Raw genomic sequence first — 24,063 nt, 5'->3', positions numbered from 1 at the left:
CTTCTAAGCAAGCTTGAGAGAAGGTAAAATATTTTAAACAGAGTTATGCATTATGTCTTTTTTTTTAAATAAATTGCTTACTATGATGTATAAAAATAATGCCGTAGCCAAAACTTAACACAGTGTATTATTTCTATTAGAAACAATTAATTATCTTCATTTCCAAGTTAATTTGCTTATTTAGATAATCATTATTTTCTGTTTCATTACACTAGAAACTTATATTATTATAAATTCTCTCTTAATGTATAAATAAGGCGGGTAAAATTTGAATAAACAAGTATATGTAAGTAAACAAGTATGTGCACCGTTCTTGCTGCATAAAAAGAATTTTCAATTATCAAATATTATCTATTACGCATATACCGGGTGTTTCAGACTATCAGTATCACCTTTTTATCCTCGCAGAATAAAGTCCAATCATAAAAATGTTTAGATAAAAGTTGTATGGTTTTAAAAAGATCTATTTACTATTTTTATCGGTTTGACCTTAGGCGTCGTCACAAGATCAAAGTGACAAGGTCAAAGTCACATCGATTTTTTTTTAATGGAACACCCAACTTTTTACAGCATCTAATAGCTGATGTTGAGAGCTTTTCAAAACACTATAATAAAATTATTTTTTATTGAGTACTTTTCGAGTTATAGGCTCCTCAAAAGTTATAGTACCGCCGACATTAGCATTACGCAAGGTAAAACTGACGGCTAAAATCTCTTGAATGTTATTCAGGATCATGTCTTAGATAACATTTATTAAGAGCAAGCTGTTTGAGATTATTCCTCTTATTTTTATTTTTGCACTAAAAATTCATTTTTATGTAAAAATGAAAATAAGAATAATCTTTTTTCCTTTTCCATTGAGCTTGATCTTGATAAATGTTATTTAGGTTATGATCTTAAACAACATTCAAGAGGTTTTAGCCGTCGATCGGACACCTTGCATAATGCTAATATCGACGATACTATAACTTTCGAGTCCTATAACTCGAAAAGTATTCAATGAAAAATAATTTTATTATAGTGTTTTGAAAAGCTCTCGACATCGGCTATTAAATACTGAAATAAAAAGTTCGGTGTTCCATTAAAAAAAATCGACGTGACCTTGATCTGATCTTGGCGACGCCATTCAAAGTCAAACTGATAAGATTAGTAAATAGATCTTTTTAAACCCTACAACTTTTATTTGAACACCTTTACATTGGACCCTATCTTCTGCGAAGATAAGAGAGTGATATGGGTAGTCTGAAATACCCGTATATATATATATATATATATATATATATATATATATATATATATATACAGGGTTGGCCATATTCGACGGAAAGATCTGGCAACACTATAACTTTTGACAGAGATGTTAGATCGAGTAACGACGTTTCCCATGATTGAAAAAAAAAACATCTTTCCGTCGAATATGGCCAACCCTGTATATATTATATATATATTATATATATATATATACATATATATATACACATAAATAATAATATTTAATAGTATAATGTGGCAGAAAATTGAATAAATAAAAAATATTTATGTAACTATTCATAGGTAAATAATCTCGTCACTTTCAGATATTTTATGTATAACTTTACGTATGTATATTACATTTTCTGTATATTATTACATCTTTTATGTATGTAACCATTCATACGCGTACATGTGTATACGTGCGTGTGTACATGTGTGTGATATGCGTGCGCGCTATGTATATACTTAAATTATAATTAGACAAAAACGGTACACTAATCAAATTAAGAAATGAATTACTATTTAACTAGTACCTAGAGCTTTATGTAATAATAATTTTTCATTATATTCCACTTTATATTAATGTGTATTGTGTTAATACACGAAAATATAAATGATAAGCAATTAAATTTTTCTTAATGTATTACTCATATTCACATTAGGAACTGATAAATTCTTGAAAAATTATATTTAAAAAATACAGTGTACAAGAAATTGGAGCATATTGTATTTCTGTACATTCTTTACAAATATGTATCATCTTGATGTACAGATCCTCTCGAATATGCATATTATATGAAACAATCTTACATATTAATATAAAATAATTTACGTGTTCAATGCATAACAAAGATGTATAATCGAAAAGCGAATTTATTGTTGTTAAATTATTGGCGTAAGGGCTACGCACGTACATTGCTGTAACACCTTACGTCATCTAATGTCAAAACCTTGTCTTGCGTCAGCACAAAGCCAACATAAAACGTAATATAATGGACATAAGAAGTGAGTTGCGTTTTCTTATGCTACATCCTTCTTTGTGCGTTACATACGTTACGTTGATTTACGTTGACCATAACTATGTTTATAGTACAGTCAATTTACATAAAAATTGAACAAGACCTCGGAAAAATTAATATTAGGGTAAATTTTTGCACAGACTTTTATTTTTGCACAAGATTGAAGGAGAAAAAAGTTTACCATTGTACAGTTCGTAGCAGGAATGCCTGGGGTTCGATTTTAAGGGTCCACGTTCCGTTCTTAGTTATTTTACATTCATGACTGTTAAAATCTGATACTACCGGATGTTACGTCAGCGATCAATGTATCGTAATATTTGTGAATTGTGTTTTGACAGCCGACCGTAACCTCAGTTTTAATCAGTGAAATCTCTCTCTATCAGATAACCTAATGGTACATATATGTAAATAAATGAAAATTCGAAGTATGACGGAAAATTTCGATACGGAGCCAAAAATAGACATTCTAAGCTTTTAATTGCTTTTTTAAAAACTATTCTATCTAGTGTAATTTTTTGCAAAGCTATGACAATTTCAAGTTTTACATTTACTCGAGAATTTTGAAAATTACTGAAAATGTCAATAGCTTAATTTTAAAGAAAATTAAAAAAAATGTTTTCCTTTCGTGAAATCAAAGTATGAATATATTGTAATATCCTGCAGATGTTTTTTTTTTAAATGATTCGATACTGATTTATAGCTGATTTTATGAAAAAAGTCAAAAATTACATGTAACATATTGTTTAATTCATTGACGAATTGTTCAAAATTATCGTAAAAGAAAAACGAAACCAATTCTATTAAAAAGCTGAAGATTTCAGCTTTTCAACGCGTTTTAGCCGATTCTGTATGATAATTCAAAAATTATGATATTTTTTGTGCGCGCGTGCGACGCTCCATTTCGCTTGGCATCTTGTCGGCGCGTTCCGCAACTTCACTGTGCAAAGCACATCTTACATAATTTCTTACGTGAAAAGAATTGCTCGTACGACAAAAACTTATAAAATCTTTTCTATGTAAAATTTTCCGCTCTGTAATTTTCCTCTCTTATATTTTCTTGGTAAAATTGATATTTATCGAGATATTTGCAAAAAATCAAAATTTGGGTCCTATTTGTTTAATTATTTTTTTTAGCGGCCACTATACAATGGTAAACTTTTTTCTCCTTCAATCTTATGCAAAGATAAAGGTCTGTGCAAAAATTTATCCTGATGTTAATTATTTCGAGGTCAAATTGTATAATGACTACTATTACGTAGTACCTTTATAACATCTATAATATATATAAAACTAGCCAATTACAGCTATTCCTCTAACGAATGGAATGACTGTAATTGGCCAGTTTCATAATTATTGAGATGTATTAAACTCGATTAAGAGTGCCGTGTAAATGTAGTCTATGGTCGGTATTCATAGTCAGGTTTTAAGACCGTCTTAAGTAATGTCTTAAGTCGCTAATGCGGCCCTCTGATTGGTTCATGACCAAAGACAGAACTTAAGATAACCTTGAATATAAGAATTGACTATTGTTTGAGAATATTGTGCCTATATATGTGTTGATATAAGGCATAAGGCACTACAGTAATGTACGTGCGGTGATTCTAAAATTGATTGGCTACGTTTAGCAAACTCAATAGAGTGAAAGCTCACTTGATGTATTCTTTTAGATCTAAAATTCTGATTGAATGATCTAAAGGAATACACCAATATAATGGCGAGCGCTCACTCAAATGTTGAGTCCGCTGAATGCGTCCATTGATCAACGCATAGGACTCGAGTTTATAAATGTACATATATATTTATATTTTAAATTAGTATGTTGCTATTCATATGAATATATTGTATATAGGATATGTCCTATGTTAATTTTCACAATATTTCGAAATACGTCGAAAAATATGAAAAGTACAGAAAAAAGTTTCAACCAAAAGTTATAAGTCTGATGGGGCATAAAGAATGATAAAATCAATTTTCAAAAAAATCGAATTTTCATTGTTATATGAAGGGAAAAATTTTTTTTTTAATGAAATTGTATGACTTCTTTTATATAATATAATTTCTCTATTCTGCATAAGTACTAAAAAAGTATAAAAAAATTAAAAATTTACGATAATTTTATACTTTGTTCATGCACATTCTGACATAAAATATAAAAAATCTTATAAATTATTTTTTTTATAATTGTGCTTTAATACTATTTTGCACAAAATAATAAATCAATTACAAAGAACACAAACTGCAAAGAACAGTTGCTTTTAAAAAAAAATTATGCAATATGCAATATGCAACTATATCCTTTTTTTAAGAAGCAACTATGTGTTTTCATTACATTAATTTATTTCATTACTCTATACACACAATTATTAAAGCAAGGTTTATAAAAAGATTAATAATTTACGATATTTTATATTTTATATATTTGTAGGTATAAAGTATATATAAAATATACCGTAAACTACTGACTTTTCGATATGTCTAGCTCAACATTTTTATATGCTAAGGGGAATTATATGTAAAAGAAATCATATAATTCCATTTAAAACAATAGCTGTAATCGTCATATGATCACGAAAAATTGATTTTTTTTCGAAAATTAATTTTCTCATTTTTGTGTCCTGTTGAACCATGTATCAATACAATTGTTATCCGAGACATTTATTTTTTATATTTTTCGAGATAAATGGAACATCGCATATGTGTATATACTGGGTCCCATTTTAATCGATTACCTCAAATATCTCTTGAACAGTGCATTTTAAGGAAAAATGTTTCAGACAAAAATTTTAGGACTTCGAGGGAGACGCAAAATGGTGCCATTGGTTTGACCTTGGGTGGCGTCGTCAAGATCAGGGCAAGTCACTTTGAATTTTTTTAAATGAAATCTCCCATTCATTTTTCATTACATATTCTTGTAACTTACCTCGAGAGTTTCAAAATATTACAATAAAATGTTTTTTCATTAGTACTTTGCGAGTTATAAGGCTTGAAAGTTACAATAATACCGTCGATATTAGCGTTACCAAGTTCATTAAGTATTTTTCGAGTTATAAGGCTTGCAAGTTACAATACAGTACAATCAGTATTACCCAAAATGTCCGACCGACGGCTGAAATCTCTTGAATGTTGTTCAGGATCACTACCTAGATAACGTTTGTCAAGGTCAAAGCTATTGGGGAGGAGGAGAGAGAGGTTGTACTTCTTATTTTCATTTTTACGTAGAAATGAATTTTTAGTGCAAAAATGAAAATAAGAGGAACAATCTCCAATGACCTTGATTTGACAAATGTTATCCAGGTCATGATCCTGAACATTTAAGAGATTTTAGCCGTTGGTCGGACATCTTGGATAATGTATTTCTCTATTAAATTGGGGGAATGATAAATTTTGAAAAATTATATTTAAAAATACAGTTAAGAAAAGGGGGCAAAATTTTTTTTGGACATTTTTTACAAATTTTGTTATCTTATGTACAGACCCTCGAATATGTTTTATGAAAAAAATCTTTTATTAATATAAAAAAATTAGTGTTCAAAGCAAACAAAGGGATAACGAAAAAGGGAATTTTTTGTTGTTTAAAATTTTTGGGTAAGGGCTAGCACGTACATTGCGTAAAAACCTTCCCCATTAAAGTCAAAAAACCGTCTTTGTATCGTAATATTTGTGAATTGTGTTTTGACAGCCGACCGTAACCTCAGTTTTAATCAGTGAAATCTCTCTCTATCAGATAACCTAATGGTACATATATGTAAATAAATGAAAATTCGAAGTATGACGGAAAATTTCGATACGGAGCCAAAAATAGACATTCTAAGCTTTTAATTGCTTTTTTAAAAACTATTCTATCTAGTGTAATTTTTTGCAAAGCTATGACAATTTCAAGTTTTACATTTACTCGAGAATTTTGAAAATTACTGAAAATGTCAATAGCTTAATTTTAAAGAAAATTAAAAAAAATGTTTTCCTTTCGTGAAATCAAAGTATGAATATATTGTAATATCCTGCAGATGTTTTTTTTTAAATGATTCGATACTGATTTATAGCTGATTTTATGAAAAAGTCAAAAATTACATGTAACATATTGTTTAATTCATTGACGAATTGTTCAAAATTATCGTAAAAGAAAAACGAAACCAATTCTATTAAAAAGCTGAAGATTTCAGCTTTTCAACGCGTTTTAGCCGATTCTGTATGATAATTCAAAAATTATGATATTTTTTGTGCGCGCGTGCGACGCTCCATTTCGCTTGGCATCTTGTCGGCGCGTTCCGCAACTTCACTGTGCAAAGCACATCTTACATAATTTCTTACGTGAAAAGAATTGCTCGTACGACAAAAACTTATAAAATCTTTTCTATGTAAAATTTTCCGCTCTGTAATTTTCCTCTCTTATATTTTCTTGGTAAAATTGATATTTATCGAGATATTTGCAAAAAATCAAAATTTGGGTCCTATTTGTTTAATTATTTTTTTTAGCGGCCACTATACAATGGTAAACTTTTTTCTCCTTCAATCTTATGCAAAGATAAAGGTCTGTGCAAAAATTTATCCTGATGTTAATTATTTCGAGGTCAAATTGTATAATGACTACTATTACGTAGTACCTTTATAACATCTATAATATATATAAAACTAGCCAATTACAGCTATTCCTCTAACGAATGGAATGACTGTAATTGGCCAGTTTCATAATTATTGAGATGTATTAAACTCGATTAAGAGTGCCGTGTAAATGTAGTCTATGGTCGGTATTCATAGTCAGGTTTTAAGACCGTCTTAAGTAATGTCTTAAGTCGCTAATGCGGCCCTCTGATTGGTTCATGACCAAAGACAGAACTTAAGATAACCTTGAATATAAGAATTGACTATTGTTTGAGAATATTGTGCCTATATATGTGTTGATATAAGGCATAAGGCACTACAGTAATGTACGTGCGGTGATTCTAAAATTGATTGGCTACGTTTAGCAAACTCAATAGAGTGAAAGCTCACTTGATGTATTCTTTTAGATCTAAAATTCTGATTGAATGATCTAAAGGAATACACCAATATAATGGCGAGCGCTCACTCAAATGTTGAGTCCGCTGAATGCGTCCATTGATCAACGCATAGGACTCGAGTTTATAAATGTACATATATATTTATATTTTAAATTAGTATGTTGCTATTCATATGAATATTGTATATAGGATATGTCCTATGTTAATTTTCACAATATTTCGAAATACGTCGAAAAATATGAAAAGTACAGAAAAAAGTTTCAACCAAAAGTTATAAGTCTGATGGGGCATAAAGAATGATAAAATCAATTTTCAAAAAAATCGAATTTTCATTGTTATATGAAGGGAAAAATTTTTTTTTTAATGAAATTGTATGACTTCTTTTATATAATATAATTTCTCTATTCTGCATAAGTACTAAAAAAGTATAAAAAAATTAAAAATTTACGATAATTTTATACTTTGTTCATGCACATTCTGACATAAAATATAAAAAATCTTATAAATTATTTTTTTTATAATTGTGCTTTAATACTATTTTGCACAAAATAATAAATCAATTACAAAGAACACAAACTGCAAAGAACAGTTGCTTTTTAAAAAAAAATTATGCAATATGCAATATGCAACTATATCCTTTTTTTAAGAAGCAACTATGTGTTTTCATTACATTAATTTATTTCATTACTCTATACACACAATTATTAAAGCAAGGTTTATAAAAAGATTAATAATTTACGATATTTTATATTTTATATATTTGTAGGTATAAAGTATATATAAAATATACCGTAAACTACTGACTTTTCGATATGTCTAGCTCAACATTTTTTATATGCTAAGGGGAATTATATGTAAAAGAAATCATATAATTCCATTTAAAACAATAGCTGTAATCGTCATATGATCACGAAAAATTGATTTTTTTCGAAAATTAATTTTCTCATTTTTGTGTCCTGTTGAACCATGTATCAATACAATTGTTATCCGAGACATTTATTTTTTATATTTTTCGAGATAAATGGAACATCGCATATGTGTATATACTGGGTCCCATTTTAATCGATTACCTCAAATATCTCTTGAACAGTGCATTTTAAGGAAAAATGTTTCAGACAAAAATTTTAGGACTTCGAGGGAGACGCAAAATGGTGCCATTGGTTTGACCTTGGGTGGCGTCGTCAAGATCAGGGCAAAGTCACTTTGAATTTTTTTAAATGAAATCTCCCATTCATTTTTCATTACATATTCTTGTAACTTACCTCGAGAGTTTCAAAATATTACAATAAAATGTTTTTTCATTAGTACTTTGCGAGTTATAAGGCTTGAAAGTTACAATAATACCGTCGATATTAGCGTTACCAAGTTCATTAAGTATTTTTCGAGTTATAAGGCTTGCAAGTTACAATACAGTACAATCAGTATTACCCAAAATGTCCGACCGACGGCTGAAATCTCTTGAATGTTGTTCAGGATCACTACCTAGATAACGTTTGTCAAGGTCAAAGCTATTGGGGAGGAGGAGAGAGAGGTTGTACTTCTTATTTTCATTTTTACGTAGAAATGAATTTTTAGTGCAAAAATGAAAATAAGAGGAACAATCTCCAATGACCTTGATTTTGACAAATGTTATCCAGGTCATGATCCTGAACATTTAAGAGATTTTAGCCGTTGGTCGGACATCTTGGATAATGTCGACAGTATTGTAACTTGTAAGCCTTACAACTCAAAAAATATTTAATAAAAATGAACTTAATTATAATATTTTGGAAAGCTCTCGCGATAAATTACTAGAATACGTAATGAAAAATGAGGAGTCTCATTTAAAAAATTCTATATGATCTTGCCCTCACCTTGGTGACTACGCCACCCAAGGTCAAACCAATGGTACCATTTTATGTCCCCTTCGAAGTCACAAAATTTTTGTCTGAAATATTTTTCTCTAAAATGTACTATTCAAGAGAAATTTGAGATCGTCATTTAAAATGGGACACCTTGTATACACGCACGCATGCACACGTAAAATATATATACACACACACACACACACACACACACATATATATATATATATATATATATATATATATATATAAGGTTGTCTCACAACTACCGCATTTCCTCTTAAGGAAATACTTTCTTGAGCAAAAATCCTAAATATGAAAATGTCGAAACTACAATAATTTTTTGAATTATAAACTAATTTTAAATATAAGCGTATAAGCAGGGTTGTCTTATCTCAAATAAATTTATTTAAAATAAATGTATTTTAAATTTAAAAAAAATGAAAACGTTATTTAGTATTTATTATTTTAAATAACTTCTGACCTATTTCTTATTTAATATTTTTAATAAGTTTTCGGAATTTATTTTATTTTCAATAAATTGTATCAATTATGTTACCGATCTATCAATAAAAGTGACGATGAGTAATTAAATTATAGTATATTTATGATGAATATATATATATTTTATTTATATATATATATATATACACTCACTCACATACACACAGGGTGGCATGAATATACAGCCTCACTCGTCCCGAGCAGGTAGAGTGGACTAAACTGAGTAGAAAAGTTATCTACCATTTTGCAATGCTCGCAATAATTAACGAGATATTAACGTTTAAAGATAGCCGAATACGCGCATCCACCCAACCTACTATTGCCGAAGATACGGCCCACCGAGCGCACAGCACGCAGGCCGCGAGGAGCAGAGATGGCTTAGCAGGCGCGCCGCACCGTTCGAACTTAGAGGTTTGCGATGGTAAATCCCGCTCCTCGCGGCCCGTGCGCTCGTTGGGCCGTATCTTCGGCAATAGTGGGGATGAGTGGGGCTGTATATTCATACCACCCTGTATATAGCATGTGTGGGATACAAGATATACTCACATATGATGATGATCCATGTTTCAATTTTCCACCTATGGTTCGCGAAGAGTTAATACTGAGAGTTAAATATTAATTATAGGCTATAATTATAAAAAAAACTGAAACTTATACTTATAAATGTATATTCATATATTTAAATAAACAAAATCATTAAAATATTTTGTATTTATTATTTGAAACGTTTATTTAAAGTACAATTTCTTATTTTATATTTTAAGTAAGTTTTCGAAATCAATTTCTTATTTAAAACAAGAAATTGCCTTCGGAAACTTATTTAAAATAAGAGACAAATTATTTTTCTATTTTAAATAAAAGTTATTCTATATTTTAAATAAATTAATGTATTTTTTATTTCTTATTTTATATTTTAAATAATTTCTTGTGACCTATTTTTAATTTCATATTTTAAATAAGCTCTTGGAATCTTTTTTATATTTTTTATTTTAAATAAGTCATATCAGTTATTTTACCGAGCCCTGCTTATAAATCAAAAACCATTTTACTTTTATATCCTCTATTATTATTTCTGGATTCTTTTAAACATTCTAAGATAAAAATCCTAATACGAAAATATCGAGGCTATAATAGTTTTCAAATTACACACTATCTTTAAATAATTATAATTAAAAAACTACTATAGTGTCGACAGTTTTGTATTAAGATTTTTGTCTCAAAATTATCTCAAAAATACCTAATTCTTAAGAAGAAATGCGGTTGAGAGACATCCTGTGTGTGTGCGTGTGTGTGCGTGCGTGCGTGCGTGCGTGCGTGCGTGCGTGCGTGCGTGCGTGCGTGCGTGCGTGCGTGCGTGCGTGCGTGCGTGCGCGCGCGCGCGCCCGTGTGCCAGTTGTTTGATAAGTAACGATAAAGCTTAGAGGTAGAGCGACCTAAACTGAATCGAAAAGTTTTTTAGCATTTTGCAATTTTCGCAATAATTAACAAGATATCAATTACTAAAAATCATCGAATTTTGTTTTTCAATCATTTTTTATTAAACTACTATCAACTTTACAGAAAAACAGCAACAAATAAAAATTGTTAATTTTCTTCTCATAGAGTTCTAAGAATTTTTTCAGAATTTTTTATCAATTTTTATGTATTGCATTTTTTTATTGGCAACAGCATTTTCTTATTAGCATTGCAATACTCATTGGCAACTATTTTTACCAACATGAGAAAATGCGGTACTAAAATATTCTGAAAAAATTTTCGAAACTCTATGAGAAGAAAAACACTTTTGTCACCCCGCTGTTTTTCTGTAAAGTTAATAGTACTTGAGTAAAAAATTATTAAAATATTCGGCGATTTTTAGTATTTAATATCTTAACTATTGTGAAAATTGTAAAATGATATAGGATTTTTCGACAGGATGCGATTACATGTAGCGCGGTACGCGGTACAGAAACTAATTAGGTAACTATAGGAACCGCGTAAATCGTACTGCTTGCTTCTTTTTTCCTCTATTACAATTAGCGCGGTAAGCGACACGGATCAATGACAAATTCACATTACTAAGCACTTTATAATAGAATTGATTTAAATGCAATTATTAAGTAAATCCATTGAAAAAATAAGAGTATTGATGAAATGTGCGAAGAAATAAGTAATAATATATTTAAAAAAATTCATATTAAAGTTTTATCACTAGCCCTTGCCGCTTACCGCGCTACATGTTATGTCTACTGCACACTGGATGTGATGAGCGATGAGCGATAAGCGATAGCCAATGAAAATTCTGTTTTGCATCGTCACGTGAGAAAAAGCAGAGTTTTTATTGGATATCGTTAGTTGTTCATTGTTTATCGCGCCCAGTATGCTGTAGGCATAATAGAAGGGAAAAGAAGCAAGCGGCACGATTTGCGCGGTTTCTATAGTTACCTAATTAGTTTCTGTATCGCGTACCGCGTACCGCGCTACATGTAATCGCACCCGCAGTTTAGTTCGCTCTATCCCTATTCCCTATGCGAGTTTTATCATTACTATCGAACACTTTGTACACACACAGGGTGAGTCATTTAACTCGGAAATATTTGAATATCTTGAAAAGAAAGTATCTTACAGAAAAATATTCCAAAAAAAAAAAGTTTAAAAAGTATCGTTTAAAAAGGAATATAAATAACAGTAAAATCAAATTTCGAGAAAATCGGTTTTTCTAAAATCATATAAGTCACTGTTATTTTTTCAAATGGAATTCTTTACAATCATATTTTGTTTAAAAATATCATATTTTATTTTAAAAAACGATAATCATGATTTTGAAAAATCGATTTTGTTAAAAATGGATTTTTCCATTATTTTTTTCTTTTCAAACAATACAACTTTCATCTGGAATATTTTTCTCTAAAACACTTCCTTTTCAAAATATTTAGATTAAGTGGCTCAAGTTAAATTATTCATGAGTGTCGTGTGTGTGTGTGTGTGTGTGTGTGTGTGTGCGTGCGCGCGCGCGCGCGTGTGTGTATGTGTGTGTGTTTCGTCGTTGCGTATGAGTGTCATGTATGTGAATGCAAATAAGAGTTTGAATTCTTTGTCACTGCGCGTATTATGTAAACACGAGTAATCACCTTTCAAATAAAAATGAATCTAGCTGTATTTTTATGTATCTAGATTTGCCAAAAACATAATAACTGTAATATCGGAAAAAATAGGAAAGTGCATCGCAAATTATAAAACGAAAGTAATGCTACCTTCGATATCGCATGCACATCGGCCAATATGGACACAGCATGTTTATGCGACAAATTTTATGCCAGAATCCTAATCTCCCTCACAATTCTCTAAGTACATCGCAAATTTTGAATAGTTCTATGTTTTTAAAGGAAGTAAAATAAAATGCTTCAGTTTTAAATGATAGGATTAATGAAGCCGTTATTACAAACCAGAATGATTTTCATGCAGAGAAGAATATACTTGACAATATGAAATATTTGCTGTATTGTTATATTCTGTAGTAGATTGGGATTCAGTTGACAATTGCTGAATTCATGAGAGTTGAGGCAGTTCTTCTGAGAGGGTCAAACACCCATTTCCAATTTCTTCCACGCTTTCCAATTCGTTTGTTCCATGAACCGATACGCTGCTCATTGTTACGCCACGATGATCTGTAATAACCTACTAGTTAAAAAAATCGCTTTGACATGAGATCTCTTACTGTGTACAATATGTTGCATAATTTATGTATGAGTACACGATGTCTTATTTCATTTAATCTCAAGAAAATACGATTAAAATTCGATTTCAAAAGTATTCGTTTATACAGTGTGTCACACGATTCAGATAAGTTCTAACACCTATTTCATTATTACTACGTTATTAATTATGCAATTTACAATATACAATTACATATTTTTTTAAAAGCAACTGTGTATTTTCTTTATAGCAATTCATTTGATTATTCTGTATAAAAGTATTAAAGTAATTATAAAAGAAATGTCTTGTTCATGAAATATTTTATAAATATATATAATATAAAAATACAATAAAATAAAATATCTCGTAAAATATTTCTTTTTCAAGCTTTCATTTTGATCAGATACTTTTATTCGCAGAATGCTCAGAAAAATATTTTATTTAAAAACAGTACAATCATTTGCTTTTAATAAAAAAAAATGAATAAATAGAATATAGAGATTATATCTCTTATACATCATACTATTCAATTTTAATTTGTATCATTTTTTATATCTTTAACAGAACATATTTTAAAAATCGTCCCAATTGTGCAATACATCCTTATAGTATCAATAATGTATTTCCTATAACAGATTGATTAATCTAATATTTTCAAAAATAATTAAGATTATTTTTTATTCATTAAAAGAAATAATAAACGCGACAGTAAACAGAAGTTTAAAAATTTATACAGATACAGAATACATCACTAACATACGTAACATTATATTGTTGTTTAAATATTACTGTATCAAATATAGAATATAATTGGCTACACATCCCTTTATCTTGTAAACTTACAGACATAAACTTAATATATAATAATAGAAATAATATAATATCAAATTAAACAATTTTGTATATACATATATGTATTTTAAACACGCGCGCACGCACGCACGCAGGGTCCCATTTTTAATGACGACCTCAAATATCTCTTAAACAGGACATTTTAGAGAAAAATATTTTGAACAAAAGTTTTATGATTTCGAGGGGGACATAAGATGGTATCATTGATTTGATCCTTGGGTGGCGTTGTCAAGATTAAGACAAAGTCACTTTGAATTTTTTTAATGGAACCCATATTTTTCGTTACATATTCTTGTAGTTTACTTCAAGAGCTTTTCAAAATGCCATAATAAAGTATTTTTCCATTAAGTGCTTTTCGAGTTATAAGACTTGAAAGTTACAGTACAGTCGGCATTACCTAAAGTGTCTAACCATCGACTAAAATCCTCTAAATGTTGTTCAAGATCATGTCTTGAATAACATTTATCATGATCAAGGCTATTGGAAGTCGTACCGCTTATTTTCATTTTTACGTAAAAATGAATTTTATTCAGTGTAAAGATGAAAATAAGATATATAACCTCTAACCTTGACTGACAAATGTTGTTCAGGTTACAATCCTGAACAACATTTGTCAATATTTAAGAGGTTTTAGTCATCGGACACCTTGAGTAACGCTAATACCGACAGTACTATAACTTTCAAACCTTATAACTCGAAAAGTATTTAACAAAAAATCATTTTATTACCTATAGCCCTGGTGAAAATGTTTCCCATAATTTTTATACAAATTGAAACATTTTTTCAAAAATACTCAGAAATATCCGGAAAGAAAATATTATAATCGGAAAATTTACCTCTTCTCTCAGAATTTTTCATACGATTGAATTCTAAAATATTCAGAAATTTCTCATCCAATAATTTTTAAAAAATATTGTTAAATTTTTAGATTGTATAACATTCCGTCAGAAATTATACTTACAAAAAAATCTTAAAAATCTTAATGATAATTAACATGTATGAAAAATTCTAAGCAAAGATGTAAATTTTCAGAGAAATATTCCAATAATGTTCGTATAAAAAAATGAGAAAATTATAAAATTAAAGAGAAATTCTGAAAAATGATATAAAAAATTCTGAGAAAAATTTTCATCAGGGAGTATTTTGAAAAGCTCTCGAAGTAAGCTACAAGAATATGTAATAAAAAAATAGATCTTAAAAATTCAAAATGACCTTGCCTTGACCATGTCAATGTCATCCAAGATCAAACCAATGGTTTCCATCTTATGTCTCTCTCGAAGTCATGAAACTTTTGTTCGAAACATTTTTCTTTAAAATTTTTCTCAAAAAAAAAAAGGTAGAAATTTCGAGCTTCCAAATATTTTTTCAATTTTTTATCTGCAATCATTTTTCACCGAGTTAGTATTTTGAATACTGCACACTTTTGAGCATTTGAAAGTGTTCCCTATTTTTTGTTGAGTTGTACACACACACGCGCGCGCGCGCATATACATATATATGTATGTATGTGCGTGTGTGTGTGTGTGCGTGTGTGTGTGTGTGCGTGCGTGTGTGTGTGTGTGTGTATATATATATATATATACATATATATATATATATATATAATGTCTTGCAAGTTTTTACAAAGCGCTTATGTATAGATAAAACTAAACTGAGTCGAAAAGTCTTTTACCATTTTCACAATAGTTAACAAGATATTAATTACTACAAATCGCTGAATATTAGTTTTCAATAATTTTTTACTCAAATACTTTACTCAACTTTATAGAAAAATAGTGAGACAAAAATTGTTTATTTTTTTCTCATAAAGTTCTGAGAATTTTTTCAGAATTTTTTAATACTATATTTTCTCATGTTGGTAAAATAGTTGCCAATAGGAAAATGCAGTATTAAAAAATTGATAAAAATTCTGAAAAAATTCTTAGAGTTTTGTGAGAAGAAAATAAACAATTTTTGTCTCTTGCAGTTTTTCTGTAGTATTTGAGAAAAAAATTATTGAAGACCAATATTCGGCAATTTTGAATAATTAATATTTTGTTAACTATTGCGAAAATGTGTGAGAGAACTTTTCGACCCAGTTTAGTCGGCTTTAGCTACACATAAGCGCTTTATCAAAACTTACCGGACACTCTGTATATACATGCACGCGCGCACGCTGGGTGCCCCAAAATATTTAAGACAAAACTCGTGTACGAATAAAGAGAACTAAATTGAGTCGGAAAGTTCTATACAATTTTGCCATTTTCGTAATAGTTAACGAGATCCACCTGAATAGGAATCTACAGCCAAATACAATCACGAAATACGATAGCACGGAAAGTTGTTTTCTTTCGTCGCTATGTGTAACTATTATCACTTGTAGTAAACAATTCCCCACGCACCTAATGATTACGATAGATGCACTTGGCAGTATGACCAAGCAAATATTAGTTTATTCGGCGATCTTAATAATTAATATCTTGTTAACTATTGCGAAAATCGCAAAATGTGTGATACAAGATTTTTCGATTCAGTTTAGTCTACTCTATCTACACATGAAAATTACCTAAATTTTCTGGGACATCTCGTATATAGAGTATATGTATATACATACACTCCGCCTAATGACCATCCTTTACATTTTTGCAAAGAAAAAAGTCAAATCAAAAATATGTTCAGATAAATGATAGATGATTTGACAATGCAAAAAATAATAGTAAATATTAAAAAAACTCATACAATTCCATTTGAAAAAATGATCATGATTTTTATATGACAATAAAAAATCGGTTCTTCGAAAATTGATTTTATTATTGTTTGTATCCTGTCAAGCCATAAAAATTCTGTCTGAACATGTTTTTTATTCGACCTTACAAGTATTAAGAGTAATCATGTTTGGTGAAATATCTTGTCTTGTGTGCGAGTATGTATGTGCGCGCGCGCATATAGTTATTACTTAATGTCATGTGTCTAGTTATTAACATATAAAATGAGTTAATATAACAAATAAACAGTATGTATATATATAATCAATATTTTCTATTTGTAATGTATTTACAACTTACATTTCTTTTATCTTACTTAAATACAGATTATATTTCAATGTAAAGTGCAAATAACATTTGTGATTACATCCCTGCACATAGTATCAGGCATAAAAATTTATATATATGTATATTATATATATTATATATATATATGTGTGTGTGTGTGTGTGTGTGTGTGTGTGTGTGTGTGTGTGTGTGTTCGTTTTATTTTGCTTATTATATTATTAAATCTAATCATAATGATAGATATAAAATATTGAGCGTAACATTTTTTTGGAAAAAAAGATACATTGAGAGCGCATATCTTGATAAAATAAGAAAAACATATTTTACAATATTAAATTTGTAATATATAAGTTAACTATATTATAATTATATCAATTAGTATAGAGGTAGATTAAGGTGGTGACATTACCTGGACCGCTACTCACCTACAGGCACTGAGCCTGCCATGGGAGTAGGTGATGATGACACCATTGTCAAACGACCCTGTTCTTTTACTATAGGATCTAAAATAGAAAAAAGTATGATTAAATAAATACACTCCTAAAAAGAAAGTTTTCGATACATAAATCTCATAAATCTCTGAATTTAAATGCACCATATACAAGCCTATGTATAACAGTAACATTAATTTTTTTTCTATTTTGAAACACATTGTAAGATAATGTAAAGACAAATACCAAAACGTATTTGAAGAATAATGCATCACGTCGATATATGCTTACAAAAATAAGGATGTTCCATTGCTTCACGTGCAGTTAATCTTTCATAATGATCATAGCGTAAGAGTTTGTCAAGAAAATCCAAACTATCTGGGGATACTAAATGTTGATTCTCCGAATGTACAAAACGTTCCCAACGTTTACGTGAATGTCGGCCTAATATGTCGTTAAAACGAGGATCTAATTCAATATGATACTTGTCAAGATATTCGAATAATTCTTCAGTTCCAAGAACTTTTGCAATTCGAACTAATTGATCATAATTATCGTGTCCATGAAAAAACGGTTCTTTCCTGAATATCATACTAGCGAGCATGCAACCCAATGACCACATATCTAATGAATAATCATACATCTGTAAAACATCAAAATATTCCAAATTAATTTACATAAATAAGATTTACATTTAAACGTTACTTAATGATAGATTTTTATAAAGACAATTAGAATTATTATCCCTCTACTTCCTTTTTCATTTTTTTTTTCACTTTTTTAATCTCTTTGTCTTTGTTCTGTTTTAATACTGCAAAATACTTACTTGATAATCTACAAGTAATTCCGGGCCTTTAAAATAGCGGGAAGCTACTCGTACATTATATTCTTGACCAGGATGATAAAACTCTGCTAGTCCCCAGTCAATTAATCGTAATTTTCGATTTTCATGGTCTATCATAACATTGTGCGGTTTCACATCTCTGTGCATAATTCCCATACTGTGACAATAATCTAGCGCCTGTGCAGGAACATAAAATAGGAACAATTATGTTAAATATTACAATATTTTCATTTGTGTTCGATTAGATGGTGCATTAGTCATACTGATTCAATATGTTACTTATAACAAATATTCACAAGTCCAAAATTAAAAATTGTTGAAATTTTATAATTTTATTTTATTTTATTGATGCATTTATCGCAAGGATACAAAAACATTTCTACATGTGCCTTTTAAGTAAAATGTCAAATGTACTTTTAAGATAAAACATTATATGATTTCCTAATTTTAAAAAAGATAAGAGAAATGTAAAGTAGAAAAATGTAAAAATTAATACAATTAAAATTATTCACACAGATGTCAATTTCAGGATTGGATAGTGCTTTTTGTAAACTAAATTAAGTTAAAGTTAATAGCTTATAAAATTAATAAAATTAAATTAAAAGTTGAAGAAACAAAATTAACTTAATAAAAGTTAAGATTGAATTAGTTTAAAAGAAAAAGTTAATTTCGAAAAAAATTATTTTTGAAATCAGAATGTCCTAATTTTTCTTAAAATGAGATTGCTTTAAGTAACAATTACAATATAGATTATTAGGTAAATTTGATTATTTTATTCACATATAAATTATATCCAAAAAATATATACGTAAAAATTTAGAAAATGAGTCAATATGTAGCGCGCGCATTGTTTTACAACAATTCTTCATTTAAGATTTATTTCGTACTTACATTGCATATATTTATGGCACCTAAAATTAGTGTGATGTAAATATAAGCAGGAATTGACAAAACCTAGCGAGGCAATCGAACTGACTACCGTATGGCGTGATTTTTATTATAGGGTCTTTAATCATAAAACCATTGAACCTTTTCTAAATTAATTCTCTAATGTTTAAAATCTTATAGAAAAAAATATTGGCATTAATAATTGGCGTAAATAATATTAATGAATTATAAATAAGAAAAAATAAAATGAAATCGTACGAAAACTATAGACTAATCATAATCTATATATAAATTACTTCTTTAAATTGTTTTAAAAACAGAATACGTGTAACAATTTTAACTTTCATCAAAAATATCTAGTATATGGATGTAAGGATATAACAAAAAGCAAAATTAATAACTGTCTCATATCCTCGATATGAAAAATACAATAATTCAACTTATTAACTCTTTTTCGGACTCATGATATACACCTACATCTATCAATAAATAATTATTTCGATGTTCACCATCAACTGATATTTAGTTCCATTGCACTTAACAATACACGCACTTTTAATAATTCATAGAGGTAGTATCTTATGTCGTAGTCAGTTAACGTCTGATATAATTGCTTGAAATCTGTGTTGTTGACATGTTCGAAAATCAGTGCCGGTGTCCTTGAAACTGGATCTTTAACAACTGCTTGGAGTGTAATTATGTTGGTCCCACCTTTAAGATTTTCTAAAATTTTTATTTCCCTTTTTATTTTCTTCTTTTTAACAGGCTGTAACAAATAAAAAATTATTACTTTCATCTTTCAGTTTATATCAAATATTTATATATAATGATATATAACATGACTATGAATACAGTCAGTCTTATTATAAATGCTTTAAAGCATTTAATTGATTAATTAGAAAAAAGAATTTTACGAATTGACCAATTAAAGAATATTTCCAACTAAAAAAAATATTTGTAGCATTATATTGATATTCTATCATACCTTCAATATTTTTACAACACAATTTTCATTGTTTGTAACATTTATAGCCTCAAATACTTCGCTATATTTACCCCTGCCTAATTTTCTCACTAACTGATAATCATCTTGTTGCCTAAAAAATATTTATATATATATAAAGTAAACAAAATAATATATCATAATAGTGATATCATTGACATATTATTGTGATAAATCTTACCCCCAATCGACAACATAAGATTCATAATCCCAATATTCTCTTGGTTTATGTGAATTTACGTCAGCATAGACACGTGCTCTACTTGGTAAAGCCATTCTCAAAGAAGTATTATTATCGATAAGTGTCTTGTTGAATGATATACTATCTCGACTGTCTATTCCAAACCTAGAGCTATTAGCGACTTTAACTTCCTTATTTATCCAGCTACGTGCATGTGAGAACAGTAATAAACCTAAGCAAATTATACAATTCTGTTGAATGTTTATATTAATAAAAATATAAAGAATAACTAAATATAAAGAAGAAATCAATTGAATTGCTGCAATAAACAATTTAATAGTGAATTCGATTGTATGCATTAGTACATATAAAAGCTACTGTATATTGATGTAATCTAAGTTTAAAATTAAAATGCAAATATAAAATACATGTTTTATCTAACAACACAATAAAACATATATTGTAAATTTTGCAATTTAATCTGTTTTATATTTATTAAACACATTTTTACATTAACCTATGTACAGCAGTTTTAATATATGCCATATGCCCAATAACAAGGAGACTATGCTCTAATCTTCACTGATTTTGATAAAAAGTTGCAGCAATGTTAGAGACGAATACAAAACCAATATATATAAAACTATTTTAAATAGATCTTAGAAACCGAATATATAATGAATTGAACATGCATACTTTGCATGCATATTAATATCGCGTAAAGTAGCCATGGCAATATCGCTGCGCGCAGCTTAGCGCCGATACTGCTAGTGTTTTCAGATACTATTATTATAGAAAGACATACCAACAAGCTATTGTGGATCAGCAGTTAGCCTGCTGAACTATGATGCCATAGGATGCTTCAAGTGTGATGAATGATGAATGAAATGAAGATATTGAATGATGAAATCAATAAGGCCATTTTGATGTTTCCGATTTCCATTGAATCATTTTTTGTATTGTATAACCATTAGGAATGTTTAAAATAATCATTAGGTGACAAAAAACTTGATCCATGAAGTCATAATTAATTAGTATAAAATAGCTTCTTTAAAGTCTATTTGAAAAAATAGTATATAGTTATTGGTTTTTAATCGCCTCTTAACATTGCATGTTTAATCAATGAAGCTAGAATATAGCCTTTCCTTGTGAGTGCATCTAATTTGTTATGACAATAAGTAGCAAGTTTTATGTGTGTGTGTGTGTGTGTGTGTATTGTATGTGTATGTGTATTTTAAAAAAATATGGAAGCTTGAAAAATATGAATTCATTCTCTGTCTCTCTCTCTCTCTCTCTCTCTCTCTCTCTCTCTCTCTCTCTCTCTCTCATTATTATTATTATTATTTTAAAATTGATTACAAATGTACACATTTTATTTTAAATATATTTAAAAAATTCAAAATCTCGAAACACAGATGTAAATTTGCTGCGATTAAAAAACAGTATCATAAATTTTATAAAGATGTATTTTGAAGTGGCAAAAAATAAATATAAGTGTGATAAAAATACGCAGACAGAAATATAAATCTGAGTTTTTATTAATTACAATTAAGAGAGAGCGTATTATTATATTTTCATTTATCAATTACAACGCTCGAATTTTGCATATATTCAAAGATATATTTCCAAGTTTTTTTCGGAGGCACAAAAAATTGTATCAAAATAAAATTAATTTTCCAACTGATTCGAGGAATCGCAAGAGTTATGAGACGAATATATTACGGATCAACGGAAGAAAAGCACGCAAAAGCGAACTATAAGAAGTATAAGGCACGTATACACATGTACTCAATAAATTACACGCCATCATGATCAAGGAATAGATGTAGACCCATTTAGAAGACTCACCTAAACCATTCCGAGCTTGAATATTGATCAGATTCAACACGATGGATTCCTGGATTCGTTGCGAGTATACAAAAATCACTTACGAAGTTGCTAAGCCCGCGCGAACGCGTGAAACTCCAAATTTTTTAGGGCGGCCGGCTTCTCAAACGAGCGAGGTGCAAGATGGCAGCCGGCAACCCGCCACAAACTTCAAAAGTCTAGACCGGAAACCTTCGTGCTGTGTCAACGAAAGTTTAGGGTGCCGTCCCATTAAGCACGGATCGGATTTCTTAAACCTGATGTCTACGATGCTGGAAATCGCGTCCGAGATCTCGGACAAAGAAAAATTAACAAATCACACTTGAACAACTTGATCACATGACCATTGCGATTGGTCAATTCTTTCTTCATCCAAGATTTCGGACCGACTTCTAGCATTGTGGACATAAGACTTTAGCATGCCGTCCCATGTATGTTGGGTCATCTAAAAAGTATCCGCGATACTTTGTCACTAGATATATGACCATCAACACACATCTAGTGACAAAAAACCGCGGATACTTTTTAGATGACCCAATATAATATCATAAGGTCTGTTCGCGTTGCATAAAATCCCCAAATTTATGCACTTAAAATGAAATAAATATATATTTGGTTTTGAAAAGAAAGAAAGCGAAGATGACGAGTGCAAAAAATGCGAGCAACGCAAACAGATCTATGGACTAAAAGATTGTATCACTTTTTTTTCGATGGGTTTTGGAATACAACCTACTCATCCAGCAATTGGTTCTTAGGAGCTTCGCATAATAAAAGGAACAAGGAACAGAGAACAAAGAATAAGAATTTCAATCAGAAACTATGTATTCCACAATACATGATTTCTGATAAGTTGAAATTCTTATTCTCTGTTTTCTATTTCTTTTATTGTGTGAAGTCCCTTATTTATCGATCCATGAATAAGAACCAATTACTTGATGAGCAAGCTACGTCAAAATCCATCAAAAAAAAGTGTTACAATCTCTTTGACCCTTATCGTACACGGAATTAAGGCACTAAATATGTAAGTATTCTCATCTACCATTTTAGTTCCACTTGAGTGTACATAGTATAAGTGACAAAGATACTGTCACTTGTCGCACATTCAAGAGATACGATTAGTGACAAAGATAGTGTTAATTAAGAAAAGTCCGCTTACTTCAAATTTTGATAAAAATACACTGAATTGATGCATTTTCGCGTAAAAACAAAGATTCGACAAGAAAAAGGTGTTGCTCTGCTCCGCAAACCGTGACATTAAGCCTTAAAGTCGACGACTATTCGGATTAAGAAATTTGTCACAATAGTAGTTCACTATTTTCAAAACAAATTCACTGCTTTTAAAATACAAATTTAATACTTTAGCAGAGAATTTATGTTTTTAAAGCATAGTGAACCACTGTTATGACAGATTTTCTAATCCGAATAGTCGTCAATTTTAAGGATTATATCTCGGTTCGCGGAGCAGAGTGATACTTTTTTCTTGTCAAACTTTTATTTATACGTGAAAACATATCGATTCAGTGTATTTTTATCAAAATTTGTGCTCTTCTTAACATTTATCTTTGTCATTAATCATGCTATAATCTATTAATTAAATAGAACTAAGATAGCGAATGAGAATATCTATATCTAGTGCCTTAACAGAATTAGAGAACGATGGAACAGATTTCTTA

General features: G+C 29.5%; 1 protein-coding gene across 2 annotated transcripts; it reads right to left on the bottom strand.

Annotated features, from left to right (window-relative positions):
* Positions 1-6,634: 6,634 nt before the first annotated feature.
* CkIIalpha (casein kinase II subunit alpha) lies at positions 6,635-22,585 on the bottom strand. 2 transcript variants are annotated; one of them, XM_011061545.2, is made up of 8 exons: positions 22,373-22,585; positions 20,525-20,756; positions 20,326-20,437; positions 19,894-20,106; positions 18,435-18,629; positions 17,900-18,251; positions 17,603-17,680; positions 6,635-13,265 (listed from the first exon to the last, which is right to left on the bottom strand). In XM_011061545.2, exons 2-8 carry the CDS (start codon positions 20,617-20,619, stop codon positions 13,147-13,149), a joined length of 1,164 nt encoding a protein of 387 aa, XP_011059847.1. In that variant the 5' UTR covers positions 20,620-20,756; positions 22,373-22,585; the 3' UTR covers positions 6,635-13,146. The 2 variants fall into 2 exon arrangements, with proteins under 2 accessions (XP_011059847.1, XP_011059848.1); XM_011061546.2 differs by having other exon boundaries at positions 17,587-17,680; positions 22,373-22,584.
* Between the last annotated feature and the right edge of the window lie 1,478 nt (positions 22,586-24,063).

Source organism: Acromyrmex echinatior, chromosome 1 (genome assembly GCF_024713525.1).
Source record: "Acromyrmex echinatior isolate Ae372 chromosome 1, ASM2471352v2, whole genome shotgun sequence".
NCBI lineage: Eukaryota > Metazoa > Arthropoda > Insecta > Hymenoptera > Formicidae > Acromyrmex > Acromyrmex echinatior.
The sequence above is the reverse complement of the archived record's forward strand: the minus strand, read 5'-3'. Positions and strand labels throughout refer to the sequence as shown.

Excerpts from the sequence above, each read along its gene's own strand:
- CkIIalpha (XM_011061545.2), bottom strand. The coding sequence starts at position 20,619 with ATGGCTTTACCAAGTAGAGCACGTGTCTATGCTGACGTAAATTCACAT. Across the intron at positions 18,630-19,893 it reads ACCTCTATGAATTATTAAAA|GCGCTAGATTATTGTCACAG; the intron begins GTGCGTGTATTG and ends GTTCCTGCACAG. Across the intron at positions 13,266-17,602 it reads GGCAGGCTCAGTGCCTGTAG|ATCATCGTGGCGTAACAATG; the intron begins GTGAGTAGCGGT and ends AGGTTATTACAG.